Consider the following 12,935-nt stretch of genomic DNA (forward strand, 5'->3'; position numbering starts at 1 on the left):
CGAGATAGAATTAGACTCCAACATGCAGTACAAGAAAATAGGATTTGCCAACACAGATGTGACATTTTCTCTCAAATGTTTTATTTTGTTTGAGATAAGCATGAAAAAAATCTCTAGGAAAAAGTGTAGCACATATGACGGCAGTTCTTTCTTTCACAGAATACTTTACATAAACATGAACTAAGCTGTTTATTTTTTAACGTTCAGCAAGGAAGACGGCTTGAGAGACAACAAAACACATATATATACACAGGTCAAACCTTGTTCAGTATCTTTGAAACCAACAGTCTACAAAATGTTTGTCTCAGTGGCTGTTTTACTGGGGAACCTTTGCAACATACAAACCGTGGTTTATGCATCTGACTGGACCAGAGCTATTAATGTTTGCAGTAATACGCCTACAGTTTTAAAAGAATGAAGAAATAAGACCCATCTCTTATTCAAAATAATCACGTGAGACAGAAAAACTAACATTTCTGACGTTCATCTCTAAACCAAAACCTTTCTATGTTGTATGCACCAGGCTTCAGCGACTGTGCTGAGCTGTGAACTGCAGTCTTATGAGTCAGAATTAGGTATTTAAGTACCTAATAAAAAAACTAAGGAAGTCTGCCGGCTAGTAAACCTGATAAAAGAGAAATAAAGTGACTAGAGATTTCCGATGACCATTGTAAAGGGTAGGGTGGCATCACTCCTTTACCAAACATCTTCTGTTGCAGAGAATGAAGCCCAGGCGTTTGGAGGCAGCTGCGGTCTTTGTTTTTTTACTGGAGGAGGTTCGGACACAGCTCCTCTCACCACAGGGACGTCTGGTAGTTAAACTTGATCTTCAGGAGATACTTCATATTTACCTGCGCTACGTCATACACAATGTACCTGGAGGAGCAGCGGTTAAGGAAAACAAAAACAATAATTGTTTCATACAAAGTACGCTGCTTTCACACATGCACTGAGCTCTTGACATTCTCCTGAATATTGATGAAACAGATGTGAGACTCAAAATCTCAGGATGAGAGAGGTGCTTTACACGTAGTAGAAGCCGACGAGGATGTCAACTTGGAAAGACAATTAGATTTGAGAGCTTTTGGTGATGAGAGCTAATGGAAAATGTGAGTTTATTCAATGTCAGGACCAATATGTAATGTAATATGTACTGACAAACGTTTTGGCTATGCACCACATACTAGTGTTAAATAATTATTTGTATAGCGTAAAAGGAAGAGGCACATAACAAAGCTATTTTCCAAAATCACACACAAGAAGATGAATATAAAAGGATACTCGTTGTAAAGTAGGCTTGTGTCGTCAATGTTAGTGTGGGCTCCTTTTCCCAGAGGCACTTGCACCCCGTCCAAAGTGACAGAAGCACTTGGATCAGGAGCAGTTCTACCCAAACCTGAAAAGAAAGAGAGATGTTGGCACTTGGCTTTCAAAAATATTGAATTATTCTTCACATTAATGGAGCATGGAGCTATAATTCCACTGATCTGCTGTTTGTATAATTAAAAAATAATTACACAATTATTCTACATTATTCAACATTAAATAATTGTGTTCACAACAGTTTCTCACCTTTAACACTGTGTTTGCCCTTAGGTACTTTAGTAATGTGGGAGGCCTTCTTCAGTTCATGCCTGCAGTGAAAAAAAAGATACATTTATTAACATCCCCCTCACAAACATATTTAATGAGACACTAAAAAAAGCTGAGATACAGGATGTAAGAACTGACACTATTACTCACATGTTGCCAAGGGCAACCTCAGCCAGCAGAAGGAGACCGGCAGGGTCTGACTGGGAGGTGTGACAGTAGTTTGCACTCTTGGACACCATATCCGCAAAGTACACACCTTTGCCAAACATGTAACCAGTCTGGAGAGAGAGAGAGAAGCAGAGTCGTACGTTAGCAAATTAACTGGAAAACCTGATTTCTTATTTTTATTAATAAACAGCAGTGAATCTTGAACACAGTGTAATGAACACCACGCACCACTGGGGCCTCTGGGGGGGCGATACGAAGACCCTGAGACAAGATACCAGCGTAGTTGGTGGCACGAGAACCGTGCCACAGTAGCTGGCGATTGTGTAGCTCCTCAAAGGGACGGTACCTCTGGCGCTCGCCTTCACGGACAATTTTAAAGATCTGAAAGAATACAAGTTGATAATTTATCACTTATAACAAACAATTACACTGCGAGCATGACAGCAAATAACATGTTTATCTTCTTTAGATTCTTTTCTCCTAATAGTGACTTACTTCTTGCACTTCCAGAGTGTAAGTGTTGTGTGTAGCTGCGTGGGTGTTCTTAACATATTGCGTAATGATCTCAGCCTCCTTCGTGGTCTTGTCAACAACCTGTAAAATAAAGAGATCACATACTGTTGTCTTTCTCGTTCATAATCTCTAGAGCGACCACACTGATTATTACTCCCAGAGAAAATAGGACAAACCTCAATCTTGGTTTTGAGTTTGTCATAGTTGATGTCGATGGGATCGCTCTCATTATCCTGGGCCCCTCCTCTTAGCAGACTGTACGCCACTTCAATATCCAACAGGTTGTCCAACATCTGCACTTTAGCCTGAACACAGATGAATACAGATGTATTAATCCATCCACATTTTAAATTCTGTGCTGGGATATTATTGAGATTGTAAAAAAGAGGATTGCACAGTATGTGTGCCCTTACTTGAATGTAGTCAAGGTTACTGAGCAGTGGAGGTTTCTTCATGCCAAAGTCGTGAGGTATCAGGGTGTAAAAGCGATTGGAGAGATCCAGTATCTGCGCCTCTGGCAGACTATCCGACACAGCCTATGATGAAAAAGGAATAATATACTTAATGTATAATTAGGATAAATGGCAGAGATATGGTCCAACGACAGAAATTTGTCACATGACTCTTTTTGAAGGTAACCGGGTACCGACCTGCTGGACGTCAGTGAGGAGAGCGTACGCACTCTGGATCTGTCTCTTACTCAGCTTTCCAAGGGGCATCTTCTGGAGGTCAATCTGAAAACAGGAAATGTGATGTAAGCTTTGTGCAAGTGGAACACGTAAAGGAATAATACACACTCAATTTTGTGATGGTGATACAAAATTAAATTATAAACAAAACATCTCAACAAATGCCCCCACACCAACATGGGATGTGATAAGATGAAGGCTGGTACTTATCAAAGCAGCTGTTTTTTTTTTGTTTCACTTGGGATAAAAACTAAACGACCCGTCTACTGTGCAAAGACAATTTCCCTTTGGGGACAATACAGAATATCTAATCTAACGTGGTTTCTTGTTCTTGTTGCTTTCTTACCTCAAACTCCACCATAGCCTTCTTCATGCTCTCCACATCAAAGATCATCTTGATCAGGTCCTGCACGGGTTTCTCGAGCTTGGACTTGGTGCCAGCGCTGGCCGTCAGCCTCTTCACCGCCTCCTCATCCTGCCCAGAATTATGCAGAACAAATAAAAGCTAGTAAGGTACAGTTTATACACTGTGATATCTGCTGCATATTTTTTTTGTGTTGGTGTGTACCTGTCCATAGTCAATCTCCAGCGGGTAGAATTTATTGGGATATTTGGTGAAGTTGGAGCAGCTCCAGGTGTTGCCCGTCTTCTCCTTGTAAACACACAGGAAGTTGTCCATTGCCGAGTTCTTATCATGAAACTTGTCCAGCTTGTTTCCTCCGATGGTTGTACCCACTCTGCCCCAGGACCTGAATACCCAGTACCTGCAGGTAGATGGCCGAGACAGTCATGTTAGACTTTGGATAGAGGTGAAGCAGCATTGCAGCCGATACATTAAAATATCATATAAAACTAGGGCTACGTTGTAGCACTAACGGGCCTGAGCACACACGTTTTGAAGCCTGTTGCGGTTAGTGGAGAGAGCGATCAATGACCAAGCGCACGTCTCCGCGTTGCATGCGTTTTGCGCACTGCGGCAAGGATAAACGCTTCACTTCCTGCGTCCGTCACGCGATGTCGATCCTTGCCTGCTAATTGCTCATTACGGTCCACGCTATCAATTGCACATCACACTGTGAACATTTTATGTAAATCGAATGATAGTTGTAAAACAAAGCTTACTTCCTGTTGCCAGTAGGTGGCGCCATCACTATTATTACCTACAGACTAATAGATCTGTTCAAGTAGGGGCTCTGATGTAGCGTGAGCAATTTTGTGTCAATTGGACAATGTTACAACAACTTAATTATCACACTGATCAGTAGGTGGCGCTATGACCCTGCACTAATATTAATATATGGAGCTGTTCAGGTCAGGATTGTGATCATAGGTCAGTAGTTCGGAGCCGGTTGGATAATGCAGAGTGGATTCACAAAGTACTTTCTGTTTCATGGCGAATCAGTAGGTGGCGCTATGACACTGAGGAAATATTGACACAGAGCTGTTCAGGCTTGGTCTCTGATCTTGAGACAGAAGTTTGGTAGTGATAAGACAATGCACACTGGAGTTATGACAACATCGTCTCCTTTGGCGAAGGATGAACCTTCGCCGCACCTCAAAGTTTACACGGTTTGAGGAAATGTCACAATTCTGACCATGATCCAATGACTTGTCTCAGCTCATTTGAGCAGTGCTAAAGCAGCCAGGAGCAGTTCATCAAAGTATAAAACATGTCACTTCCTGTAGCCAGCAGGTGGCGCTGTGATTTTAAGTCATGATTTCTGTGTAGATGTCATCAGGCCGGGACTCTTGTCTTACATGTCTAGTTTGGACTCGATTGGATCATGCATGTCTGAGATACACAACCTCGTGTTTTGTATCATGTAATCAAACTTTGACGCCACGCCACGGTCACACCGTGTGACGAAAACACGAAATTCAAGGTAGTTTATATCTCCATCTTGTTGAGATGACATTCATCTCAATATGAAGTTGATCTGATGAAAGCCCTGGGACAAGTTCGCCAAAGTAAAAATGTGGAAAACTAATTCTAAAATGGCGGGCTTCCTGTTGTGATTTTCACAATGCACCTCTAGACTTTTTTGTGGTTCTGGTCATGATACACAGGTGTCCCGATTTTTGTGAAGATCGGTGAAAGCTAACTGAGGGGCTTTTCCTTAGATGGCGCTGTTGAGCCATTTGGCCACGCCCATTTCAAATTACTCCAGAATACAATTACTTTTTGGGGTTTTGAATTTCCTGCAAACTTTGGTATGAATTTGAGCATGTCTAGGCCCTGAAAAAGCCCCAAAAGGGAAATAAAAATCCTTCGAAATACAATAGGGCCTCCCACTCGGGTCCTAATTATAAAATCCTGTAACTAGTCAGGTTTGTGTTTGTCGCTTCTCTTTCAGACCTGAATACTTTTTTGAACAGCCTGTACACGAAGACAAAAGAGGTGACATTACCTTTTCTGCACATCATCCTCCAGCAGCTGCAGTTTATAGTAGGAATTAGTCCCCCTGACAATGTCCACGAGACCCAGCGTAGCACTGTACATCTTCCCGCTCTGCTCCAGGACATGAGCGCTGTTCTCAAGACCTAAAAAAAACAAAAATAAGAAACACCAATTAAAGACAGAAGATAAAAAGGACAAAGATGATTTATTCAACGTAGGGTTCGCCCAAGTACCTGAATCTGGATCCACAGCAGCTCCTCCTTTAACTGTGAGCTTCATCTTCTTGGCTTTGCTACCGACTGTAATAATGCAGATGCAATTATTTAAAGAGAGACGCATTAAAACACGATCTAGCATTTAGATAAACAACTATCAGCAACAAATATCCTTTACCTTCCTCCTCCTTCACTTTCCCTGTGCTCTTCGTAGCCAGCGCTCCAGACTTGGAGGCCACGGAGGGAGCCGGAACCTCGACTTTGACCTCAGCGCCCCACGGAGAGATGGCGTGCAGGGAGACCAGTTCCTGAAGAGCTTTACCCGAAGACTTGATGTCTGTGAGGAAATCCTCAGAGACAACGCGCACGCCAGCGTCCCTCATTTCCTCCATTTTCTTACTCATCTTCTCCACCTCCTCTGTGAGTCAGAAGTTGGAAAAGTTGAATTTCACATTATGTTTTCAGTGTGGATAAACAAGTTGCACATGAAATCATAAATAAATCATAATTTCTATTAATTCTTCTCATATTGATCGTCTACTCACTCTTGGTGCTGATGCAGAGCGAGGCCTTACTGCCTGTGCTGGTGATCTTTCCACCCAACTCCTCCACAGCAGCCTTCAAATCGTCCTTGTTCTTGGTCAGCTTACCCACCCCCAACAGTTTCATGCCCGTCAGAGGTTTGCCTGCGGGACCAAAATATTCTCACCGGTATAACAAAGCAACATACTAACGCGGTTTGGTGTTTTACCAGCAACTCCCCCCCAACAATTCTAGTACAGTGGAAACCGCTGACTATTGAGTACTTGATTGCTATAACCCAATTGCGTGGCTTCTGTATGATAATCCTGGAAAAGCAGTACTGCGGTAACCGTCACAGCCCTATAGCTAACCTTATATCAAGGTTAGAAAAAAATGATCGTGCTTATTCAGTGCAATCTCAATGCAATAAAATCACCATCTGACCATACAGAAAAACCACAGTTATGTAGATATTAATGGACATTGTCAGGATAGTAACATGCTCCTCCAGGTCTCTTCTCTCACCTGAAGGTGCTCCCTCTGGCAGTTGCTCAGTCGGGGCACCGGATGCACTCGCCAGAGGTTTGGCTTTGGCTGCTGCCACGGTTGGGCTGGGAGCCTCCTTGGGGTAAAGCCTGTCCTGTCGCTTGAACTTGAACTTTTTAAGGAAAGGAACCTCATTGAATTCCTGAAAGGACAAGCCAGGAGAGGAAATCAGTAGAAGTTGTATATAACTGGAATAATAGAGCTTTTTCTTAATTTTTGTACGGATATCCTATCATCAGTCCTCCACAGGGCAATCAGAGCACACTCTTAGCTACAGCATCTGCTAAAAGGAAACTCTCTTCCTGAATGCTGCTGACGGGCTATGACTAGTGATATAAGCAGCTAAAACTGTTCTCTAAAAAGAGCCATGAGTTGTCCTGAAATGAGGTGTCCTACCTTGGGGACGATCCAGTCCTTGCGTTCGGGTGTTGCCGTTTTGTACACGCACTTTGTCCAAGCTGAAATGTCCCCTGAACAGTAATACGCATCACCCTTGAACACCAGCTGGCCCTTGCACTCCTTACAGGCCTCGAGAGCGCCAAAGGCCATACCGTCAGCCAGGCAGTCGACCACCTGTCAATCAAACAACACAATAACTGTATCTGTATTTAGCACAACAAGGGTTCTGGTAACAAAAAGTTTTAAATGTTTAACAAAAGATTGAATAACATGACCTTTTTGTACCCTTGTTTTGTTCTAAATTAATAAATACAACAAGCTGGATACCAAAATCTTCTTACATATATTGTGAATAAATATTTCACACATGTATTTAAATTAGCCTGGCTAAAGTAGACACAGCATTCATCTACAGATCGATTACAAACAATTTTGTGATCTCATTACACTTGAACCTTAAAATCAGATCTGAATAAAAAACGTTCTTGAAACCTTTCACAGAAGTGATTTAAACATTTCTATCGAGATCTTTAATATTCAGAATACAGTGAGTATTTAGATCCACAGAAAATGAAAGAGCTGAGGTCTCTTACATTGGTCTCTCCAGAGGGAACCTCCTGTCGGTTTGCAATCAGCAGCTCCTTCATATCGTTAATGGAACAAAATTTCCTCAGCTTGTCCTTGAGTCCCCAGATCAGCTGGCTCTGGTTCTGTGGACGCACGCAAACACAAAAACACATCAAGTACATCATCTCCAAATATAGTGTGACATTCATTCCAAAGTACAATTTTTTTTTTTTTAAACATTGATAAAAATGTACCTTCAATTGCTCCTCCAGCTTTTTTCTCTCATCCTCTTCCTCCTTCTTCTGTTTCTTTGACGGTCCATCCACCTCATCAGCTTTACGCTTTCTGCAAGAGAAAAAACAAGTTCAAGCTATTTGTTTCAAACTTTTTTTCTAAGTTAACTTTCTAATTGAGGTCAAACCAAAGACAGCATTTGATGATCCATATTGTGAACAAACATGCCAGAATCTGACACCTTCCTTTATTCAGTAAATTCATTAGGGCCCCATCAGTTAATGGACACACACAAACACAAGCTGGTACATGTCTCTTCAGTCCCAGGCGTCTTCCACCCTGACAAGAAATATTTACTAGCTCCTCATTAGACTCACCAGCATTCACATTTGAGTTAATAACCACCCAGTGGGAGTCGGTCTCTGTCAAAAGACACAAAAAACAGCCCTCATCTGACAATTAGTGAGATCATGAGGGAGTAAGGGATTTCTATCAAACAGTGTCTTACTCAAACATTAGATGTGACGTTAATGTGAGGGCGGGTGAAGTAAATCAGGACCCCTGCTGTCAGTTAAGTGGTGATGGAGTCCGTTGTTTCCAGAGCAGTTACTAAACACTAGTGAGTAATTTGAGCTGTTTCGTGCATTTCATCATAATTCGGAGATGTTAGGATTCTTACTGGAACCTTATTTCTCTCTTTAGGACGACTATGGAAAACTCTTTTCAGCAAATTAGAAACTCATCCCATCTGCCTTCACCTTTCTTCACATCAACAGATTCTGCGTCCTCGCATCTTCTTCTCCTCCCCCTACTGAAATGGTGCGTACATGACAGCTGAGCTCGTAATCGCCTTTCTATCCACAGTCAGCATCTACTGTTCTGTGCCACTGTGGGACAAAACCTCGGGCTATGCACCATCACCAACTACTTCCTGGTCTTGCTCGCGGTCGCCATTCCCTTTGCCATCCATCACAGTTTCTACCTGTGTCTTCTCATGCTGAGGCTCCTAATCGTGCAGGTAGTGATGATAGAGAGGGTCCAGCTGTTCAACATGCAAACCGCACCTGACCAAGCTCATGATTCCAAATACTGCACACTGGCCAATATAAACATTATTAAGAATCCCTCCTTTGTTATCTCACCCTTCAGATTTCACAGCAGGAAGCTTCTTCTTGAGCTCTTCCTTGTCTTCAGCCCGCAGTGCGTTGAAGCCCTTTAGCTGGGCAGCACTGTACTCAGGTTTGAAGACCAGCTCCTCCCTGCCGCTCACGAAACACCCTGTGTGGTACCAGCGGTCGATCAGACCCAGCTGAGGCTTCTCTGCGTCCACTGTCTTCTTGGACACACGGATCTGATCCTGAAGGAAAGGCCAGAGCATCAGAGGATTTAGCAAAGCATCTGGACATTTAATATCTATATCATGAAGACGGAATTGATAGGTAACCTTTTCTATTTTCTGCTCACAGCCTTTGCATTTGCTGCGGTTCGACTTGGCATACTCCACCGCAAAGTCATTCAGTGTCTTCTCCCCTTTAGCTCCACTCTTCTGCTCCCCTTTTCCTACAAGAGGAACATTAGTCAGTTTTCAAGTCAGCCAGTGGCATCAAGCAATGAAATTCTACGCATGTGAAAAAAATAATGTTCATTTATGTGTTTAGAAATCAACAAAATGTTTGCTTCAATGTAAGACAGGCAGTTTATATACTTTATGTTTGACTAATAAAAGTTAGTAAAAGTCACCCAAGATGACAAATCTTCATATACGAGAATTTTTCACATTTGTTGTGACTTTTCATTATATGGTGATGCTCATCTCTCCACCTTTTCAGCAGGTATTTACAAACGTTAACTCTGTAATTTAATGAGAGCACATATTGCGTCTAGGTAAGAATGTAAAATGTTAGAGCATATGTTTGCCAAACGGGGGGATGTAAAAGATGAAGTCAGCTGCTCACGTGAGGAGCCAGAGACCTGAGATGCTGTTAAGCTAATTTATTGGCTTGACCATTTCCATACAGGCAAACTGGGGTTGTGTGTATGCGCGACATTTTACAACACATAGAGATGTGAGTCAAATGCCTAAAGCCGAGTACTGACCTCCTGTCGCTCCACCAGTTTCAATGGCCTTCTTGACCTTCTCCTGGTCGTCCCAGCGGAGGTCAGAGTACCCGCCAATGTCAGCAGTGGACTGAGCTGCTGCTCGCAGCCAGAAGCAGGAGAAGTGGTGCCAGTGGGGAACCTTCCCATCAAACATGGGGGACTGGAGGACAGAGAACAAAAAGAAGAGGCGTTACTTTATACTGTTTGTTTACAGTGAACCAGTGGTGATGTGAGATGGGAACCTCCAAACATCACACACGAATGTGATATAATTCTGCCCCTGAACATATCTTAACAACAGTTCACTAGAAAAGAGATAAAAAACTAAAAGACATAAGACATGTGTAATTAGATTTAAATACATCAGAGAAGTTAGTTCTGTAAACGTCTTTAAAAGAAAACTTAAAACATATCTCTTTACTTCAAGCCTTTAACCAGATCTTGCTCTTGCCCGCACTCATGCACTTTTAATTTTTTGTCACTTCCTTCCTTTTCAGTTTTTATGAATTTTATTATTTATTTTAAATATCATTTTAATTGTTATGTTATGTTACTTAAATCTGTTCCCTCAAATTAATTACATTTAAAACGTTTTAAACTGGTTTTTATTCGTATCTATATTGCATGTAAAGCATTTTGAGCTGCACTTCTTGTATGAATGGTGCTACACAAATAAATAAAAAGTTTGTTATTGTTATTATTAATGTGTATATTAGGTATTTGGTTGAGGGTGATGCACCTTGTAAAGCCCTGAGACAAACTGATTTGTGAATATGGGCAAAACAAATAAAATGTGATTGATTGAAATCAAGTTATTGGAAACGTGGACCATGACTGAGGAGGCGGACTGACATCAGCTTCTTAGTTAATTAATTCCCTCTGTAGGATCAGCAGACTAGTAGCAATGCAGTGTTGTGACTTCATCTTCTAAGCAGTGAGGGCTGGGCCACAAAACAATATCAACAATCACCACAGCAACAGAAAAACAACTAAAGTTCAATATGCATCCATACGCGTGTGGATAAACACAGTGAGAAGGTCTACGCATCACTGAGCTTAAAAATGCCTTTCAACTTCAAAAGGAATACTTCTGTGACAAATGTTATGATGATTATCGATATGAAAATATATATGTTGATGCAACTTTAGGCTGTATAGCGCAGCCTGGATGCAGATACAAAGATGCACAGCAGCAGCAGGAGTAGGAGGAGCAGGAGGAGTCGTCCCTCTTGAAGAAAGGCTCCGTGTCTCTTTGTGATCAAACTCCAAAGACAGCGTCAGCCATTTCAATGCTAACGAGGGCCTAAACCCGCTGAACTCGCATGGACACTCACCCACGCTCCCCCCCCCCATGCTAACAGGCTAACAGCGCTGACTGAACTGAACGGAGCAGGCACTGCTCGGCGGCGGAGAGGAAGCTAGCAGGGCAGCTTTCTGCTTCGCGAGGCGGCTCCACACGTCGCTGCCTCACCTGCACCATGATGGCCATCCTCAGCGAGTCCTTCGCTATGTTCTCTTTGCATTTCTTGCACGACGCCCGGCCGCTCTTGGCGTACTCGGCCCGGTACAGCTTGTCCTCCTGAGATTCCGCCATGGTTGTTCGGCACAGAGAAGAAAACGAAACGAAACAGCGACGGAGACAGAAACTTTCCCACAGAGACACAAGCAGCGACCAGAGGACGAGCCCGCGTGTGAGGAGGAGGGGGAGAGGTCTCACTCTGCCCGTGTTTCCACATACACATTCTCACCAGAGAGCGTCAGCTGCTCCCTCCCTCTGAGACAGGCCTCACTTTGTTTAATTAATAAATACATAAATAAAATACATAAAATGGGTTTTTGTATGTATTTGAATATATGTTGTGTTGTGATGTATCCAGACCTTGAGTCTGAATAATGAATATCATCATCAATACTACTACTACTACTACTAATAATAATAATAATAATAACAATAATAATATCAATGGGTAACAGTGACTAAGGGTCTTTATATCAGTGTTCACTCCTCCTTCTCTGTCAACTTGAGACTTGAAATGAACAAACAAACAAATAAATAGATAAATAAAAAACAGGTTTCTTGAATATCTCATATTTTGGCCAACAACAGCTTCAAACAAATTCTGATATTATAAAGAAAGATGTTTTATTTACTTTTTTGCAAAAACTGGTGGATGGATTTTATAATTCTGCCCCCTAGAACTATATCCAGATAAAATTGACATAATTGAAAAACATTAGCTTTTTCTTTCTATTTTTGTGCAGTCGAATTCTTCTCAAAACGATTATTCACTTCTATGGACTTGTGTTTCTATAATACATTATAAATATATATAATTATTAGTTATACAATAATTGTCATTTGTATTAGTTAGACAATTAATCCATTTTGATTAGACAATATAATTGAGTAATATAAACACCAGTCGTCATGTTCCTGCACTAAAAAAAACTTCAATCTGAGAAATGTTCCTATTACCGAGTGAGCCATCTGTCATCATAGACGATCAGTGAGACGCCGTAGATTACCCGCGCTACTTTCAGTCACAGCGAATCGAGCTAAGAAAACTCGTCCAGACCAGAGTCAACGAAAAATATACAAATAAGAATAAAACTGCCCTTAAATCATATTTATTCTGCTGTTGTCTCTCATTTCTCTTTTTGTTTATGTATATTTATATCTCTATGTCTCCTTCAGTGATCCTGAAGCTTTGACTGCAGTTTATTCAGTGAAGGATGAGTTGAGTTTAACATCATAAAATATGTTTGGAAATATATGCAGGATAAAAGTCAAAAATAAGCCCATTCAGTTTCATTGTTGTTACTGGTTTTATTAACAGAAATTGTACGCTATTAAATTGTTTTTGTAAAAATCATTTAGAAAAATAAACACAACATACCTCGGAAAAAATGAAAAACAAAATGTGACTATTTGACTGGTACAGATTACATTTCCAGAAAATGCCAAACTTTCAGAAAACACAGCCTTATTTT

At 41.5% G+C, this 12,935-nt stretch overlaps 1 protein-coding gene across 2 annotated transcripts; it reads right to left on the minus strand.

Moving 5' to 3' along the window:
* Positions 1-59: 59 nt before the first annotated feature.
* On the minus strand, positions 60-11,755 carry parp1 (poly (ADP-ribose) polymerase 1). 2 transcript variants are annotated; one of them, XM_034579809.1, is made up of 23 exons: positions 11,416-11,755; positions 9,942-10,104; positions 9,289-9,404; positions 8,987-9,201; positions 7,865-7,955; positions 7,637-7,753; positions 7,041-7,217; positions 6,624-6,786; positions 6,122-6,262; positions 5,755-5,994; positions 5,595-5,660; positions 5,372-5,504; positions 3,532-3,727; positions 3,310-3,438; positions 2,925-3,008; positions 2,693-2,810; positions 2,451-2,584; positions 2,257-2,355; positions 1,990-2,142; positions 1,744-1,871; positions 1,573-1,634; positions 1,282-1,396; positions 60-876 (listed from the first exon to the last, which is right to left on the minus strand). In XM_034579809.1, exons 1-23 carry the CDS (start codon positions 11,536-11,538, stop codon positions 795-797), a joined length of 3,045 nt encoding a protein of 1,014 aa, XP_034435700.1. In that variant the 5' UTR covers positions 11,539-11,755; the 3' UTR covers positions 60-794. The 2 variants fall into 2 exon arrangements, with proteins under 2 accessions (XP_034435700.1, XP_034435699.1); XM_034579808.1 differs by having other exon boundaries at positions 768-876; positions 2,451-2,579; positions 2,688-2,810.
* Between the last annotated feature and the right edge of the window lie 1,180 nt (positions 11,756-12,935).

The sequence above is a fragment of the Hippoglossus hippoglossus genome, chromosome 24, assembly GCF_009819705.1.
Source record: "Hippoglossus hippoglossus isolate fHipHip1 chromosome 24, fHipHip1.pri, whole genome shotgun sequence".
In the NCBI taxonomy this organism is placed as follows: domain Eukaryota; kingdom Metazoa; phylum Chordata; class Actinopteri; order Pleuronectiformes; family Pleuronectidae; genus Hippoglossus; species Hippoglossus hippoglossus.

Coding starts and splice junctions, on each gene's coding strand:
- parp1 (XM_034579809.1), bottom strand. CDS start 11,538: ATGGCGGAATCTCAGGAGGACAAGCTGTACCGGGCCGAGTACGCCAAG. Junction 2,356..2,450: donor AACTCAAAACCAAGATTGAG/GTTTGTCCTATT, acceptor TTTATTTTACAG/GTTGTTGACAAGACCACGAA. Junction 2,143..2,256: donor ACACTCTGGAAGTGCAAGAA/GTAAGTCACTAT, acceptor GTATTCTTTCAG/ATCTTTAAAATTGTCCGTGA.